This window comes from Cupressus sempervirens, chromosome 2 (assembly GCF_028749045.1).
Source record: "Cupressus sempervirens isolate cs-2001-9-10 chromosome 2, ASM2874904v1, whole genome shotgun sequence".
Lineage (NCBI taxonomy): Eukaryota > Viridiplantae > Streptophyta > Pinopsida > Cupressales > Cupressaceae > Cupressus > Cupressus sempervirens.
In genome coordinates this window covers 197792738-197809208 of record NC_143119.1, presented here as the reverse complement: position 1 = coordinate 197809208, position 16471 = coordinate 197792738, and the positions used below count along the sequence as shown (strand labels likewise).

Below are 16471 nucleotides of genomic sequence, written 5' to 3'. Positions count from 1 at the left end.
ATCCCTCCTATTATGACTACTTTTGTTTAGGTATCTAATCCTCTTAGTGGTCTTCCTATTCCTTCCTTGCCTGTGAGTGTTCTGCCCGTTTTGTTGCCAACTTCACAACCTTCATATAATAGTGTCCCTTTCACTTATCTTAACCCTTCTATTGTGGTTCCCAGTGTTCCACTTGTAGTCTCTTCCTTTCCAGCCAATTCATACACTTTGCCTAGTGTGTCGAATATACCTATTCCATTTGTCTCTTATAATGATTCTACTATCCTTAGTTTTGCTCAAATGATGTCATCTTTGCAACAACTCGCTTCTTTCACTCAAACTAATTTGAATATTCCTTCATGTGAAATGGGTAGTCCTTTGTCCTTTGACATTATCCATACCTCTTCTTCTTTAAAGCTGATATGCTTTGCCTTGATACATACAATGGTAAAGGTGATCCCGTGACACATCTTAAGACTTTCCAAGTTCTATGTAGTGACTATGCTCATGACCATAGGATTTTAGCTAAGTTGTGTGCTCGCACTTTTCGTGACAAAGCTTTGTGCAACACTTCATCATTATCAATTACAAGTGAGTCAATTTGAGAGCACTTCTCTAGTGGCTCATATACCTGCTAATAAGAGTGATGCCACACCTAATCTTAACAAATTCTACAAACCTAACAACTATGTCAAGATCAACAAAACCACAAATATAGTAGATGATCAAGTGTTGTTGCCTCTTAGATGCCACTACTTCTTCCTCTGTTTCTCGGATAAACCATAAGTTTACTTCTCTCTCTGAATCTTTGCATTCCATTACGACTAGGTTGGTTAGTGCTAATATGATTACGCTTCCTCTTGTTAAACCACTTTTGCCTTCTACTACATCAAGTCCACACTTCAATCCTCAAGCTTTTTGTCAATTTCATCGCCAGCCTGGACATGATACTGAAGCCTATTATTCTTTGAAACATAAGATTCAAGATTTGATTGATGCTAATGATTTATCTGTTGTGGGTCATGATAATGGGAATAAATCTGTGACACCTCCTAATTAAAATCTTCAAATCTACACTAATCCTTTACCTCAACACACTACAAACACTATTGTTCAACATCTTTCTTCTTCTGTTCTATGGAAGTGAATGTTTCTTATAATACTTTACGGGAAGAGAATGATAATATTGTTAATCTTGTGGAATGTGTAGTTCAACCTCCACCTCTGCCTAAGGAAGACATTCCTTCTACATCTAATGATCAACCTAAACCGAAATGTAAGCTTACTAGAGCACTTACTATTTCATTCACTGATGCTGATAAGTTTAAGGCTCCGGATGGCCCTTTCTATATTGCTACTCTGATCGCTAAATATCCTTCTTATGGGTGTCTTGTTGATCCTACTTCTATGGTTAACATCATCATTGAAGAACATCTTTATAATAAAGGGAAACAACGTAACTTTTATGACTCAACTGATACTTGGATTTAGACTTGTGATGGTTTCTGGTATCCTCTGCAAGGTTCCATCTCTTTTCCTAGTTGAGCTCTGTGGTAAAGTGGTGAATAGTACCTTTGCTGTCGTTCCTACTTCCAATCAGTTTCAAGTGAAGCTTGGCTTACCTTGGTTGACTTCCATGCAAGCTATAGCTTCTCCTATTCATCAATGCATTAAATTCCCTTATGATGGTGAGATTAAGAAGATCAATTATAGTCTTTATCATCCTTCTAGACCTTGACATTGTGCTACTTTGGACTTCTTTTGGCCTTCTCTTCCTACTACTCCCCCTACTCTTTTGGATGATGTGTTTCGTTCGTATCAAGAATATAAATGTGGAAAGATTGCTGAGTTAAGTAAGCCCCTTAGTCTTTTTCCTACAATTTCAACACCCATCTCTTCAGATTCGTCTATTTCTATTGTTCAGCCACCTCTTTCATCTCATGACCTTCCTAGTGTGGTTCCTTATTCTACATCTCAGCCTTCTATTGTTCCACCTCTTGTGCCATCAAAAGGAAAGGAACCTATGTTTGTTGATCCTCCTTCGTCTTCTCAAAAAAATTCTAATAAAACTAAGCGTAACCAACATGATTGGGAACGTCGAAAGAACCGTCAAGCTTGTGCTAAAGCTCGTATGAATGCTTCTCGACAGTCCATGTCTGTTGAAGAGGTTAATGATACGCATATTCCTGCTTTGTATTCTATTACTATTAACTTAGATGAGGAAGATATTTTAGATGTTGTGCGTGAGATTATTAATATTGATGTTGATTTACCTAACATGCTTTGTACGCAATTTACACTTACATCTACACTTGAGCATAGTGACTCTCCTAAGAGTCCTTTGGATTTAGCTATTGTTCCTATTGTGTTGGACATAGCTCCTCTTGCAAGTTATCCACCTTCTCTTATTAATATTGACCGAGATAGGAGAGGAGGGAAACATGCTTGCAGTGAGTGCTCTAGCATAGTAGCTTTTTGTGTGTTTTCTTCTTGTTATGTGCTTCCCTTCTATCATAATTGTACGTTCAGATTTTTTTAAACGACCCTTGTTGCTCTATTGATGCAAGGTGATAAAGAAATCACGGCATCGTGACATTCTTTTATTTTACTACTTCTATTTATTGTTCTCTGTTATGTTGTACATGTGCTATTGTTCGTACTTGTATCCTTGTGTTGTCTTCTTGGATCTGCAACATGGTAGTACCAATTCTTTTTGGTGTATGTGCTAGTGGTCCAAATAGACTCTTCTTCATAACTCTTATGTGTATTTCTTCCATTCTGTTGTAGTTTTACTCCCTTTGGGAGATGATGACATGCCATACATGGTATAATACTTATTATCAGATGATCATACTGACCCCAGAGTTAGTAGATCCCTTCTGTGCTCTTGCATGTTTTGTTTTCATTTCCCTTGATTTGTTCGCTATTGGGGACATCTCATAGTGGAAACGTCTTTCAATCATTGTACGTATACTCCGTTAAAGCCACTACTCCCATTAAAGTGTTGACAATGACTTTAATGTGGGGGCATACGCTCTTCTCATCCTTGCATTCCAATCATGGGGTAGTGAATATGGTTTATGAGTCTAGTTTGGGGTACTCTAGCTTTAGTTTCTTAGTATGCTTCCTAAGTATTGCATTACTACTTCATCCTTCTCTTTCAACGCACATATTTCATGAATCTCTTTGTGGATTATGCACGATCCTAAAGAGTAGATTCTCTATGCACACATTCAATCCAGGAAGTGAATATCCTTGACATCGAGTCTGTCTTTCCTTTATATGCACATATGCTAAATCTCATCTATGGGCTACCCATAACAATTTGCTAAAGTTCCATGTACAGGTAACTCATCCTTGCTTAACCTTATTATGGTGATACGAAGAACGTTGACCTATGGGTGGGTCCTCCGATGGGTTGACTAGCGGGTTACCACCTTGTTACACTATTTCAATGCCATCTTTTTCAGCAGCTCTTTAGTGATTCACAATAGGATGGACATTCTACTGGGTGAGATAATCACCCCTTCTCTTTTCAGTCAATGATCTCTTTCATTATAATTTAGCAGTTACAAAGTCTCAAACCCTTAGGGGCTTGATTCTTTCTCTCCTAGATCTTAATAAGAGTATCTTATGCCTCGTGCTCTACTTTACCAAGAGTTTGGACTGAGTCCAACCTCTCACTAAAGTGGGGGCTAAATGAACTGTCTTAAATTGGAAGCACTCCAATTTAATGAAGGTTTAGCACCTATTTAATGCGAGATCATCATTTTTCCTCTCTTTCATTTCTTTTTCCCTTTTCCATCCTTTCTCCTAGGTGGAATTGGGATAAAACCTAATAGATTCTTTTTAAAGCTCCTATTTTCATGGTGATAAGCTCTAGGTAGGATCTATTTCCCCTAGGTCATTCCTTTCCATCCACCTTTCCACTTGGAATCTACTCCTGGCACCAAAATAGGGTTTCTTCAAAATTTGAGCTCAATTTTGGGTTTCGAGACCTATTTTGGGTCCCCAAATTGTCCCTGGGGTTTGTGCACTTGACAATTAGGGGCACATTGCACCCTTGATGGGCCAATCAGGGGCTCACTATGCCCTTGATGAGGCCCTATTTTGGCCCTTTCTCTTTAAGTCCCGTGTTTCGGATAATCGAGGGTTAACTTCTATGAGAGTCTACCTATAGGAGCTAGTTAATTCCAACCTCTATATAAACCCCTCCATTTGCTCCATTTTTCATAATAATCTAATCATCAAGCGATCAAGCATCCTAGCATTCTAGTTCTCAAGCATTCAAGTTTCAAGCTTTCAAGCATCCATTCAAGCATTCCTCCATTGAAGATCAAGGATTCAAGCATTCAAGCAAGTGAAGGAGTTTATTTTCAAGATCTTCTTCAATCTATTCAAGATCTTCAAAATCTTCTTCAATCTATTCAAGATCCTTTGACATATCTTCTACGTCCATCTATCTTCATCTTCTTGGTCTAAATCCGTTGGTGAAGTCAAATGCATTGCATTCAATTCAACTATGTAAGGCGAATTCGTACATTTACTTTACATTCATGTTATTTCAATTATTTCAATTCAAGATTAATTCTTAAATTGGGGTTTGACCAAGGAAAACCCCCCCATCAATAACAAAAAATCTTTTTTATTGTAGATTGCAGATGCAAATTGACGACAAGATGCTGATCGGAGTACCCTTTTCGGCTTTCTTCAAAACTGTGAAAACAGACAAAATCAATATCGAACACAGTCAATTAGGGTTGCACTGAACCCTTGGTGCACCAGTGCACTCGCGATGCACCAATTCGACCTTGACTGATCGTCAAAAGGTTTTTGGGTTTCGTCTGTTGCTCAATTTTAGGTTAGGATATGAAAGATTTCCTCCTATTTTGATCACTACAACAAGCACAAAATAGATTTCAAAGATGAGTTCCCTTTCCCTTCTTTGTCAATTCAACACATCTATATGTAGAATATACACACACATATTGAGGCTCTTTAAGGATTTTAGACATCTTTCCCCTATTCTTCCTAGATCTAATTTGCATTAGTGCTCCTTATTCATTTAGTTAGCACTAATCTCTCTAGACCTATTCATCTAGAATTGGGATTGAAAGGTTTCTCTTCCTTATTTACCCCTTTCTATGTCACACACTTGCATATGTAGGTGGGTTATGTGATTAACTTAGGGTTTGTATCCTTGAGTTGTATTTCCCACACAACATGTACAAAATAAAAGATTAAAGAACCGATGAAAGGAAGACAACAGTTTCACCAACAGAATAGACTCACCAAGAGAAAGATTCCTTAAAAATCAATCATCGTCTTTGAACTCAAGCAAGGATTAAAGCATAGTAATGATGTTCAAGCACGACTCCAACTAAATTTTAAGAAATATTGTGACGGTTTTTCCTTAGATTCTCTTTCAAATGACATGATCAAGGCAAGAGTCCCCAATAAAATTTGCCAAGTCCACGTTTATAACCGGCGACCACCTCTACTTAAAATCTAACGCAGATATATTTTGCTCTAGAAAATGAAGGAATTACACGCTCAAATGAAACCCCTAATAAAGACGATGCCTGACAAATTATGAAGAACAAATCTTTGAAGGAATTGCAAATGACAATGACTACCCAGATAACTGTGGTCCGAACATCACCCACAACTCTTCTGAAATCATTTGAGACATGATACAACATCCAACAACAATGATGCCATCTTCTCAATGACATGTGACTATTTAGTCCTCTCTGCAAACGTCAAGACTCGTCAGAATGAAAACGAGTGCATCGCGTTCCTTCTTGCAGTCAAGGATATTCAAAGGACAATTGGGAAACTAGATGGCCTTGCACTAAAAAACGAAGGAGGCACCGACTCTTCAGAGTAGAACAATCGTGACAAAAGATCAAGAGCTCCTGCAAAATGTCATTCACTCATTTGGATACTTCTTGGATCATTTTTGCCACCTTGGTCTATTCCATGGCTGACCAAAGCTCATCATTCGGTAATGTCCCCATTGGTTGCCAGCATCAGAATTTTAGGGATTAGCCTAATATTGGATCCTTGTAGGCTAATGAGGATGGTTAGAGGGTCTTCTGGGGATTGATTTATCTCCAACATTTAGCGATTTATGGATTTGGCCTTCGTTCGATGTCATTTGGACTCCATTTGCCATACTATATATAGTTCAGGGGTAATAGAGATGGACCTTTTCTATTTTTAGAAAGTGTATTTGGTCAGATGGGGAATTATGAGGAGAGATTCTTATTTCAAAGGGCATGGCAATCAGACAAGTATTTTAAGAGATATTAAAGTTCAAGTGACTTAAGTGATTTATTTAAATATTTTAATCTTATAAAGTTATAAAGTTACTTAAGTGACTAAAAGACGAAATTGGCTTTTAATCTCACATTGCCTAGTTATTTGTGTCTTCCCTCATATCGAGGTTATAAAAGTGTAGAGCTACATTGGGATTGACACCACGAATATATGTTATTATTCAAATCCTAATCGGTTGCTTGAATGTGACTGTGTCTTCTTAGAGACGAAAACCCTTAAGAAAGTTTGAGAAGTTGGACATAGCCCCAACCCTCTTGGAGATTTCAACAGTTGCAAGTAAGGAGTTATAGATTATTACATTATATTAGAAGTTTGCGTTAATATAGGAAGGCGGTATGTATTTCTTTGGTTATACCATTTGGTGATAATGTATGATCAGATGGTTATTATATTCAGAGTTGTATGAGGGATTGCAATATAGAAATAGTAGACACCTACAGTAATCGCCATATCATTAGAAGATGAACGGTGGAGCTTGGGAGTAATTACATGTTAGAGGGGTGACGGTTCATTTAGACCAATCACGTTGCTGCTCAGTCATGTGTTCTACCCGCACCTAACAGTCACAGTCGGATTACTGGTTTGATCATAGGAGTGTAGCGTGAGAACAGAATATGTTCAAATACCCATAGATGGTAGGTTCTGGATAGCGGGAGAGCCTGGGTTGAAGTAGTTATCATCTGGATGACGTTCCAAGGGGTACATTGACTGCAGTTAGGAGAGGATTTAACGTCACTGTTAGTCATCTTCAGATTTGTGTTAACTATAACTAGAGTGTAGACGGTTCCACATTTGTGGTCTTCAAGCTTGATTGAACACAATACAACACCAGTTGAGTCACCACCTTGGGACAAGCTAGTGTTGATAGGAGCCATACATTTGGAGAAGTGCGAGAGATCAGACTAACTTGTAGGCATTCGAATGGTTTGAGGTTTCATCATTTCTTGTTTACGGTTTGAAAGACTATCATTAAATGTTTCAAATCATTGCTAAGGCCATATGAATGAGTTTAACTTTGTTTATTCAGCATCCAAAACAATAGACCATTCATGGAGTTGAATTTGATGTTATTGTTTTAAGCATTGTCATTGTAAGAGTTTCATTTTACTTTGTATGAAATTCTTTGCCATTCTTGCTGCATTATTGGAAATAAAAATATTTCAGTGGCATTATAGCATAATACTTGGATTACAAACCAACTGTTTGACGAAATTCTACTAGTCCTTGGTCTTCCTGCCAGCTTGTGGATTTATAATAGAGGCAAATTTTTATAAGGATTTATCAGAAACAATTTAAGTTAAGAGATGGAGATTGTGGAGTGAATTTATAAGGAGTGTTTATGTTAGTAGAAGTCTGTCTGTGAATGCAATAGTGCAAATCGGAGTTTTGAGAGATAGTGGTATTGTGATTTTTGCTATGATCACAGAAGTAATAAAAGCCCGGAATCAATAGTGCTTATGAAATGCAACATTGTTCAGTAGCAAGTACAAGAAAGAGGAAGTGAAACACATACAAGACACTCAAATGGCTCGTAATGAGAATGAACAAGGATGGGAAGTGAGGGAAACTTTGAGTGCTATTAGAGATGGGTAGAACAATATAGCCACTGCATTTTAGTAGCTTATAGGTGCTATGCAGTAGTTAGCTCCGCCTCACAAGGCAGCCCCGAGTCATCACAGGGGAAGTGGTAGTGTGGCAGGATCACCTCGAGCTGCTAGGCCACCCACATGGAACATTAACAGGCCTTTGATGACCATTTTTAATGCAGAGGAAGTGGTAGCACCACCTGCGGCACCAAACTTACTACTAGATAATGTTATGGCAATGTACGATGACTAGGATTTAGTCCCTGATCCAGTTAAGCAGATTTTGTCCTTTGTTCAATACTTAAATCAAAAAATAGAGAGCTTGTTAGATTTAGAGACAGTTGAGAGGACAGTGAGGTATACAATTTCTACCTTTAGAAGGCCAACATCGAGATTGCAGGGAAGGAAACTTGAGTTTTACTCGACACTTGCTAGTCCTATCTGTCATGTTGATGATGGACCCAGTTCACAGAGATTAGTAGATGTGTTAGTACCCTTGGTGGATAGCGACACTAAGCTTCAACACATTGAGGCCCCTAGAGATGTTGCAGTTAGTGCAGAGACAATTGATGTAGTTGTTACTATTGATACTTTAGGCTCCCTTGAGGAGGGAATTATTATTGGAGATTTGTATGGGAGTTGTCATAGTGTTGCTCCAGTGTAGGAGGCAGTTGCTTCTTTAGGTGGGACCGATGCATGTATGGAGTCACCTAGCTGTGATGTTGGTGATTTGGGTGTTATAGGAGAGTCAGTAGATGTGGTTTCATGCTTTAGTGTTATTGATTCACACCCTAGCATAGTCATGTGTGCAAAGTCAGGTGATGACAATTGAGACTATTAAGTGATGGGGATGTAGGTAGTATGGACACCTCTGGTGATTTTTTGGATGATGCTATGATTTGCACCAAGTATGATACCCCTTGTCAGATATTGGGTGATGACTCTTATGAGATTTTGGATGAGTCACGTGATCAATGTTTACAGGATCTTACTATTGAGGTGGAAGTTGAGACATGTGGGGAGATTAAGATTGCGAGGGCTTCTATTTCTTCAGAGGAGTTGTTTGAGGTACATAGTAGTTGTATCTTGGATGTAGAGTTGTGCAAGGACGATGGCGCATGTATGAGTGATCTTGTGGTGGACAGTTTTGATTTAGTTTCCTATCACAGTGCAGTTAGTGAGACACAAAGCTTGCATAGGAGTCAGGGGTTACAAAGGCCTCACGTGACTTATCAGCTGAAAGTGAGTGATAGTGACATTAATTCATCTCTTGATCATTATGATGCTATTCGACATATGCTAGCTACATCTGGTTGGGGGCACATAGCAGGAGAGCCTGGGTTGAAGCAGTTATTAGCTGGACAGTATGACTACAGTCGGGAGAGGACTTAATGTCACTGTCAGTCATCTCCAGATTTGTGTTAACTATAACTGGAGTGTAGACGGTTCCACATTTGTGGTCTTCAAGCTTGACTGAACACAATATGACACTAGTCGAGTCACCACCTTGAGATGAGCTAGTGTTGATAGAGGCCATACATTTGGAGAAGTGCGAGAGATCAGACTGACCTGCAGGCATTCGCATGGTTCGAGGTTTCATCATTTCTTGTTTACAGTTTGAATAACTATCATTAAATGTTTCAAATCATTGCTAAGGCCATATGAATGAGTTCAACTTTCTTTCTTCAGCATCCAAAACAGTAGACCATTCATGGAGTTGAATCTGATGTTTATTATTTTAAGCATTGTCATTGTAAGTGTTTCATTTTACTTTGTATGAAATCCTCTGCCATTCTTGCTGCATTGTTGGAAATCGAAATATTTCAGTGGCATTATAGCATAATACTTGGATTACAAACCCAACTGTTTGACGATTTTCCACTAGTCCTAGTTTGAACTCTTTGCTCAAAACAGCAGGGAATAATACACATTTACTGACAATTTTTTTTCTCCTGCTTAGCATTCTCAACGCAATTTCCAGACCCAGCAATTCAGCACCATCTTCCAAAAAACTCTTCGTATGATCTTGAGAAGACTTTTATATACTCAGCACCCCTCTTGATTGTAGCCTTTTAATGCTCCTTGATATAAGGAACAAGACAGATAACATTATGCTATTATCAAAAGTTAGGCTCTGATACCATGTTAAATCTTGAGCCCAGAAATCAATGATAAACAACAATAAGAAAATAGTTAAAACTGAAATAATAAAACACCAGAAATACCCTAGGAAAACCCTTCTAGAATGAAGGGAAAAACCCAGCCACACAACAAAAGATCTTTATCAATAATAAAATATTCAAGTGTACAATCCTTTTGCTTGAAGCGAAATATATAACCAATAAAGAGACCCTTCACCTTCAGTGTGCTTCATCCACAGCTAGTTATTGTCCTTAACATTAATTAAAGCAATCAAGGGTTTGGCAAAATTCTTTTTCTTTAAATGACCTTTAAATTTGGTCTAAAGAAAAACTTGATTTGCACATATCTTGCAATGAACTCCGTTTGTTATTTTTATTTTTTGCCATTTACTGCACTTCTCAGCCGGCCACAGTACCAATTGACCTAGGAAACACATTTTTAAGAAATAGTGAGAAACATAATTGTTTCCAGCTGTTGGTTCTATCAATTTCCATCTAGTCTCATAGAAACATTGTTTCTTAACATGGTGGTCCTTTGATGGTGGAATCGCAATGCTTTCTCATCTAACATTTTATATTTTTAAAAATCTTGTTAACCATTCAACATTTGAAGTGTGAATGTTGTAGACATTAGTGACTCTTTCATGATATATTTTTATGTGATTGCTGATGTGACATTGTTTGCCTCATTAGCTGCCCATTTTGTCATTTTGAAGTTTAGACCTTTGATGATAAGTAATAATAATTTATGCATTTTGGGTGGGCTTTCTTTTGTGAAACGTGGTTGTCATCTCTGGTTTTAAAAGTTTTTTGGATCATTAGCTTGTGATTGGAAACTCTCTAAATGAATTAATGTTTTTGCATGATAGCATATATGTACAGTATCATTATGCATATACACATTATTTTGTAAATTTACAACTACACCGACTCACTTTCTAAACAATGAGAAAGAATCACAAAGATCCTTTGCATTGACAAATCACCTAGCAGCTATAATAATCCTTTCTCCCAAAAGAAAACACTTCACTAAGCACCACTAATTACCAAGGTAAAAGCTTCTTTCAATAACCAAGCTTGATACAGACATGCAATGTATAAGCAACTGTAATAGCTTATTGGAATGTGTGGTGTTGGCATTGATCAAGAAGTTATTTTTCTGGAATTGCAGATATAAATGATAAATCATGCAAGACAAGTTAAATGTATCAATGCATTAATGGGTGCCATATATTATGTGTATCAAGTCAACATAATGGAAGAAGTAAAAAGACTTACCTATCCCCTTCTAATATGCTGAGGGAGTCACTGAGGTAGTGTATAATTATAGAATGATAATTGTACCTCAAAGATATCTCATAATATGTTTTGCAGCGACAAGATGTATCTCCTTTGGTTCACACATAAACTGGCTAAGTGCATTCCCTGCATAATATATAACTGATCTTGTATTTAACAAATACATCAGGGATCCAATTATCTATCTATAGAGAGTGGGATTTGCAAATTCCAAGTGTGTTGCTGCTTCCTTCAATTTGTGCAAATTTGTTTTGATGGGTGTAGACATGGGTCTACATTCCAACATTCCAAATCTCTTCAAAATGTCAGCAGTATACTTCCCTTGATTAAGAGTGACGCCATCTGACTATTGTCAGACTTCTAATCCAAGAAAGTAATGTAAAATGTCCAAGTCCCTCATGTCAAATTATGAAGCTAGATCCCTCTTATATTGAGAGATTAGGCGATCTTCTCCAGTGATTAACATGTCATCAACATATTAAATAAGTATTAATATCACCACTAATTACCTTAAAATAAAGGTTTGGATCAACATCATTATTGGAAAACCCTAGTCCCACAAGTTAGTGATCAATCCTTCCATACCAAGCTCTTTAGGTACATGAATGTAGGCAAGACACCCAAAGATTCATAGATGACTTATATTAGGCTTAATGTCGGTGAATGCTTCTTCAGGGGTTTTATTGTCTAGGAGTGAAGGGGGACATAGTATTAGAGCCTCGCTAAGGAAGATCCGATTAGATTTGAGAGTGCAAACTACCTAGAATATAAATTTGCTCTTACAAGAATAATCACATTCCATTCTTGAAGGAACATCTAACTTTGTATCTTGGAAGTTCAGAGTTATGCTAATACTGAAAGAAAATAAACTAGACTCGTTTGTGAACGCAAACACCTTTGAACTAGAGAATGATCTTGAGAAAACTCAATGGAGCGAGAACAATGAAAAGGCTATGAAAATAATGGTGGATGTAGTTAGGGACCATATAGTACCAATTATATCAAAATATGATACTGCATACCACATGTTCAAATCATTTGAAAATACATATGAAATAAACAACACCAGCAAAGCTCTCACATTGAAAAGACAACTCCATCCCGTGAAGATGAATAAGGGAGAAACTGTCACAACATACTTTATGAGGATCACTGAATTAAGAGATTAAATTTTGACAATTGGTCATCAGATTGACAATAAGGAGTTAACATTGATGACTCTAGGTGGACTCCTAACATCATGGGAATCATTTATTTGGGGAATAAGTGCACGGTCAAAATTCCTTAAATTTGATTGGTAAAAAACAAATTGCTTACAAGAAGAATTCCGACTAATCACTAGAGGGATCAACCAAAATACCATCAATGAAGATATTTATGTATTAAACACTAACACTCATAAGAAAGGAGAGAAGAAGAATTTCAAAAGGAAGAAAAATACTTATAGAAAAGGCTCTTCCAAGAAGAGGAAGGACATATCTCAAATATAAAGTCTTAGATGTGATAAGTATGGGCATTATGCCATAAAGTGTCCTGATAGTACAAATCAACAAGCCTGCTTTGCTGAAGTTGGAAAAGCTAACATAGAAAATGATTTAGAGAAACTTGTCTTCTATTCAGCCTTGTCGAGTTTCAATAAACTCAATATTTGGGTGATTGATAGTGGACCCTCACACCATATTATAGGATTCAGAGAACATTTGGACACTTTGGTGGAAAATAATGACAAGGAAGTAACTATTGGGGATGATTCTAACTACACAGTAAAAGGGATTGGAACTTGCACCATAAATTTGAAATTAGGCATATCTCTTCAACTCACACGAGTATTATTTGTGCCAAGAATAAAAAGAAATCGAGTCTCCATCTTTGCACTTAAAGATAGAGTAGAATAACCTTTATAGATGACAAAGTTTTGGCATGGCCAAAGAATTCCACTATAAAAAAAGCACATACTATAGGAATAAGACATGGATGTCTTTGCAAACTTTGCACTAATTCATGAGACTTCTAACTCAAATGAGATTTGGCACAGAAGACTAAGGCATCTTCACTTTTGTACCCTATCTTCAATAAAGAAAATGGTGACTAGCTTGCCCAAACTAAATCAAACACATGAAGGAGCATGCAAAGGTTGTGCTCTAGGAAAGAATACAAAGTGAACTTTTCAAAATAGTGTTAGTAAGACTGAAAATGTACTTAAACTAATTCATTCTGATCAATGTGGACCCATCTCTATAGCCCTCATGGGAGGATTCTTATACAATATAATTTTTGTAGATGATTTCTCTAGGAATACCTAGATACACTTTCTTAAATGTAAAGAGTTTGAAGAAATCCTTAAGAGGTTCAAGGATTTCAAAACTCTTACAAAAACATGTCTAGGAAGAAAATTAAAACATTAAGAACAGATAATGGAAGAGAATACACTTTAGACATTTTTTAAGGGTAATGTGTGAATAGTGGGATTAACAGGGAGTTTTTAGTACCTTATAATCCATAACAAAATAAAGATGCAATGGTATTTCCTACATAAATATTCTTGATATGTTAATGCTTCAGTTACTTCAAACTGTGAAACAAATTTTGAATATATAGTTCAAACTTCAAATGCTCGTGACTTGCACTTATGGATTTCGGTACTTGTCATGATTTGATCTGCATTGAGATATTTATATGTTTTGACAAGACATATCAGTGGATAGACATGTCTCTCCAAGACATGCCTCTATCCTGATAATTATATCTCTTCATTATCAGTGATTAGTATATGCACCCTTTCAAATAAACAGTATGTTATCTCATTCCCAATAGTTGTTGGCAGTATAACAAGTCTTAATCAGATTCACAATCAATGCTATTTTTCTATTTATTGATTAGATATCAATGCTTATAAATGGCAATGATAATGTTTATCAATATTGATCAAAATGCAGATTGAAAACTCAGATTATACTTGGAACAATATAAATGATAATCAGATCGTTATGGATGATAATTGGTTTTACAATATGATCAATATAATGATATATGGTTAAGCATTTAATATGTTTGTATATATATCAATATATACAATGTAGATTATTATATAATGTCTATAATCATAGATTGATAATTATCATCCATAGTTATCAGACCGAAGCTATCATTTCAACAGGTAGTTAACAGTCTACCATTGCATTTTTATCAATCTAATAGTAAATTAGCAAACGGTAGAATACACAAGAAGTCCATTTTTGGTCTATGTAATAAAAATGTGTGTCTGTTCACTTATCTTCTTAAACCTTTGGCTTAATCTTTCTTCTATTTAAATAGTTGAGATATTCAGGTCTAGAGCCAATTATAATTAACAATGGCTTTATTTATGTTTGTAATATTTGAATTATGACAGGCTTGACACAAAGGAACGCTGGGAACGGAAGGGGAACATGTGATTCGCTAACACATTCTGTGCTTGATTCTCTCAAAGATTGCATACTTGTTAGATTATTTTCAAAGCAATTTGGTATTCATGTCTAGCTGCAATGCAAGAACAAGCTCTAGTTGAACCTGAACCATGTTCATTAGCGGGTTTCTCAATCACTACATGATTCAACTCTCCGGCTTCAAAGGACTAGCAATGGCAAAAAGTACATGTTTATCATTATCTGTAAAAACAGTGCAAATAAAGTGTTTAGTTATGTGTAATATACATTAATCTGTAACAGTTTGGCTTTAGCTTTGCTAACGCTTATGTTCGGACTGAGTGTAAACAGGGATGATGTTGGAATTTGTTAATGTTTAGTTTAAATTTCCTTACGGAGGCTGGTTGTAAGGGTTAAATACTTGAAATGCAGATAAATAGAATAGTTGTGTAAAGATCTATTTATCTGTCTTTCTGTTTTCATTCTTTGTCCGTGTCAGATTGTTGAAAGGTGCAACTTGAACATGAACTTTTGTTATTTAGGGTCCTCGCCATCTCGATGGTATTTGCTGAATCAGAATAATCTTGGTGTTTTCTTTAGTGCTGCTCCTAATGATAATGTTTCTCCACAATCATCTTATGGCATTCAAAGAATGTTTCCATGTTAATTTATGATGATCTTGCTTCTCTAATGATGGATTTGACATTGATATCTACTACCTCATCTAAACTACATCTTGCCTTTGAGCAGGTTGTATTAAATCTAGATGTTTCCTGGTTTTTTTGTTACCAGATGAACTTTTTAAATTTGTAATCCTTAGTTTTGGTTATGCTAAATTTAGAATCATACCAAAGTTATTTCTTGTGGCACAACTGAAATATTTGTATCTGAACAACTTGACCTCTTCTAATTATGTTTAGAGGTATAAACTATAGTGACAGGAGGTGGAGTAACTTTCATATTATAATTATGAAAGGAAAGCTATTTAGAACAAACTTTATAAACACATCTAAATTTTAAAACAGAATAATATGAAACTACTAGAAATTAATATATGAAGCATGAGATGTTTATTATACTTATTGAAACAAACACAAACAAAATTAAGAAATTGAATAATGGTAGCGTTTTTAATGCACAATACAAGTTTTCCAAACAATGCAAATAAAACAACATAATACTTGAGCAAATTATATAAATTAAATATCTCAAACTTTCAACATTAATTGCAATTGTTTGCATCAGTATTTAGGTATTGTAAAATTTTGCATGCTGTCCTTGATGAACTGCATGGAAGTCACAAGTAGGTTTATGGTTTGAAATTAGTTATCTAGGGGCTACGTATAGATTTCAAATGCTTGGCATGCTGGTGATCCATTGGTTTGTGAAAATTATAGATAATTGCAATCATGCCAAAGAGTAGTGAGTTTTTCTGTGTACATGATGGAATTCAATAAAGTCTCAATTGTCTGAAAGACTCCTCAATTTGTGTTGACTACTCAATAGTCTATGCTTTACTCAAAGATAGTGTAATGATAGTCAACTTGTTGCAAAACCAAGTGATCATTTCAAAAGTAATATGGTAGATGTCGTAAACAATGTTCTTGTAATCATCAATGTCTCCTTCAACTTTGGGCATGCATAAGCTACTAATTGTGAAGAGTTCCCAAAAGTGTATCAAATGGCATATTGTAATGTACATCGATTCTTCTATTGTGTT

General features: G+C 36.1%; 1 protein-coding gene across 1 annotated transcript in view; it reads left to right on the top strand.

Moving 5' to 3' along the window:
* The window catches only part of LOC149571760 (uncharacterized), a 42232-nt gene extending 26882 nt beyond the window's left edge, over window positions 1–15350 (top strand). The window contains exon 5 of the mRNA XM_089813166.1: window positions 14739–15350. Coding sequence (XP_089669292.1) covers window positions 14739–14781 — 43 coding nt within the window. The 3' untranslated portion in view covers window positions 14782–15350. The remainder of the gene's footprint in view (window positions 1–14738) is intronic.
* The last annotated feature ends 1121 nt before the right edge of the window (window positions 15351–16471 follow it).